The 2640-nt window shown below is 43.2% G+C and overlaps 1 protein-coding gene across 1 annotated transcript in view; it reads left to right on the top strand.

Annotated features, from left to right (window-relative positions):
* Positions 1–2640, top strand: part of LOC102203206 (WD repeat, SAM and U-box domain-containing protein 1-like) — a 15109-nt gene that overhangs the window by 1969 nt on the left and 10500 nt on the right. Inside the window, exons 2-3 of the mRNA XM_013908300.1 lie at positions 14–201; positions 734–968. Of these exons, the coding sequence (XP_013763754.1) occupies positions 14–201; positions 734–968 (423 nt within the window). The remainder of the gene's footprint in view (positions 1–13; positions 202–733; positions 969–2640) is intronic.

The raw sequence follows: 2640 nt of genomic DNA, 5'->3' as shown, positions 1-2640 counted from the left end.
CCCCCCTTCGCAGATGTGCCACCATAAGCGAGGCCAGCGTCGTGGCTTGCTGCTTCTCTCCATGTGCCCAGATGTTTGTGACTGGCTGCACCCGTGGAGACCTCAAACTCTGGGATGCTTACACCAGCCTTCTGCACGCTGAGAAGGACGCTCACGACCTGGGAGTCACCTGTTGCTGCTTTGCACCCCAGTTCATCGTTAGTAAGTTCTCTTCATTTGCTACTACTGCTGTAGAAATTCATCTGAAAATAAAATATGAGACATCAGCTGCGTTTATTGGTTTTACGTCAGGGTAAATGGGATTTCTATCGATCTTCTCACATTTTTCATCTAAATGGTGCTGGTAAATTGAGTCAAATCTTTAGAACTACAGATTCCTATTCAAATTAAAAGTTGACCATCTCAGTTACTCACCTCATTTTCTGTGGGGCTTTTTCCCTCATCAAAACTCTTTTGCAATTTCATTGCTTTTGCTCTCCTTCCTTAGTTCCTTTTGCAATAGGTTCATCTTGCACAATTTTCAGTTTAAAAGCAACTTGCATGTAATCCTAGAAGCAAAGTAGCTGGCTCCAATAAAGACACTTGTTATGTTAGTGTTACTGCTGTATGTGCTGTAATGAATGGGTTGCAGCTAAAAAGCAGGCCGTCAGATGATATTTGCCGCCCTCTGCTTTCAGATGCATTCAAGCATGAATCTTAACAAAAAGGGGATGTGGCTTCTTTGGCTCTGCAGATGGCTGCTGTGTGGAGTTTCGACTGGCCTCCTGCGGACAGGACAGCCAGCTGAAAATATGGATTGTTTCCCAGCGTGAAGGAGCAGGTAGGCCGACCCCTCTGCCCCAGCTTCCCCACCTGAGTGCTCCCTCACTCGACTGCCGAGCGGGAGAGACAGGGAGGGAGAGAGGGAGGGAGAGTGTGCTGACTGCTTCAACCTTGAAACCTCTCTGCAGAATAGAAGAATTTTATTAGTGTGTGGAGTAAATCAGCTGCAGACTGACTCATTAATAATGGATCACTTTAAGACATTCTGCTGAAATACAGCAGCAGAGGTGTGTGTGTGTGTGTGAGAAAGAGTTGGAAGGAAATCAGTTGCATGTATCCATGATGACATTTACATCTTGTACAAGCAGCAGCAGAGGAGGAACATTTGTGTATGTTCACACGTACGTACCCCGGCTACAGACTGTATTTTTCGTTATGTATGTGAACACACCATGTTGTTAGGTTCCAATATGTGTTGCTATGGTAACAGCCATTTCTTGGGAGGATTTGATGTGTCCCACGTGGTGACCCAAGTCCGTGGAGATTTTTTTTTTTTCCTTTATCTCCGAGGGACACCAGACAATGTCTGTCCTCATTTCATTATGCTTTAGATTTTTTAATTTTTTTTGTCCTCAGATGTGAAGGAGGTTGAGCTCGGCCTTTTTTGAAATGTGCACTTATCTTGTCTTGGCATGAGGACTGTGCGCTCGAACCTCTCTTCCACTATTTTATGAAAAAGAGACTCAAGTGTACGTGATTTAGGGAAGCAAGGGGCGCATTTCAAAGCTGAGATTGCTGTCGAAATGGAATATTTTTTCTAGTCCCCGCTTTTGTTTTTGTGTGAGTGTGTACAAGCCCCATATGTTCACGGAAAAATCTCTAATTCCAGCTTTGCATATTAGCTCCATGGGTCGAGCCTTTAATGCTGTCAGATCTGAAGCATTCCCTTCAAGTCACCTATCAACACTTGCTGACATCTCCAATCAACACGTCACATTTGTTTAGTTTATTTTGGTCTCACTTGTATAGTTAATTTGTCGGGTTTAATCAGGCGTTACGGTTTTCTACTCCACTGTGGTGTTTCACATCAATCAGGAATATGCCTGGAAATAACACATTAACCTCCCAGAGAAAATGGTGTGTTTATGTTTTATTGCTGAGGAGAAAAAGGGGGAAGGTTTGACTTAATGCATGTGTATTCGCAGGATGATTATATAAATGCTGCTGCAGATCAGTTGGTTTTAGCATGAAGAATTAATGCACAGTCGATGTGAGTTTATTGGCAAAAATAAAAATCATTTGTTTCCAAGTAGTTGTCAGCAGGGGGCACAGCTACAAGGGGGAAAAAAGTCATCTACCTCTACTTCTTTTTCTGGACTTCAGTCAACTGCTGAGATCGAATACAGACACAATTTAACTTTGGTCTCATCTTGCTTGTGTGTGTTGAACCCCAGCCTGTACCATGAAGCTGCTTCAGACTCTCACCAGCCAGACGGCCCCAGTTCTGTCTTGTGCCTTCTCCTCTGATGGAGAATGGGTTGTCTCGGGGTAAGACGCTAATCACGCTCTCTGTCACAAACATACACACACATGAAAATCACTTCCTCCAGTGTTTTCATCCCATAATTCCCCCTGCTTCAGCAACTAATTATTGATATTTGTACCTTTCAGGTCACGTTTAATATTCTATTTGTGTTATTAGTTCCTATCATAATTTGATACAATTCATATTCAAATTCATTTTTTTCTGTCTGCATTTTTTTTTTCTGCGCTTTAAACGGCCGTGCCATGGTGAGCACTGATCGTGCTGTTCTCTCAGTCGACCACAGGAGGAGTGCATTTTGTTATCATATAGCTTCTGCTCGGTCCTTCTGTTGT

The sequence above is a fragment of the Pundamilia nyererei genome, unplaced genomic scaffold (assembly GCF_000239375.1).
Source record: "Pundamilia nyererei isolate P.nyererei 1_Seehausen unplaced genomic scaffold, PunNye1.0 scaffold00009, whole genome shotgun sequence".
Lineage (NCBI taxonomy): Eukaryota > Metazoa > Chordata > Actinopteri > Cichliformes > Cichlidae > Pundamilia > Pundamilia nyererei.
Note: the sequence above shows the minus strand (reverse complement) of the source record. Positions and strands in the feature narration are given on the sequence as shown.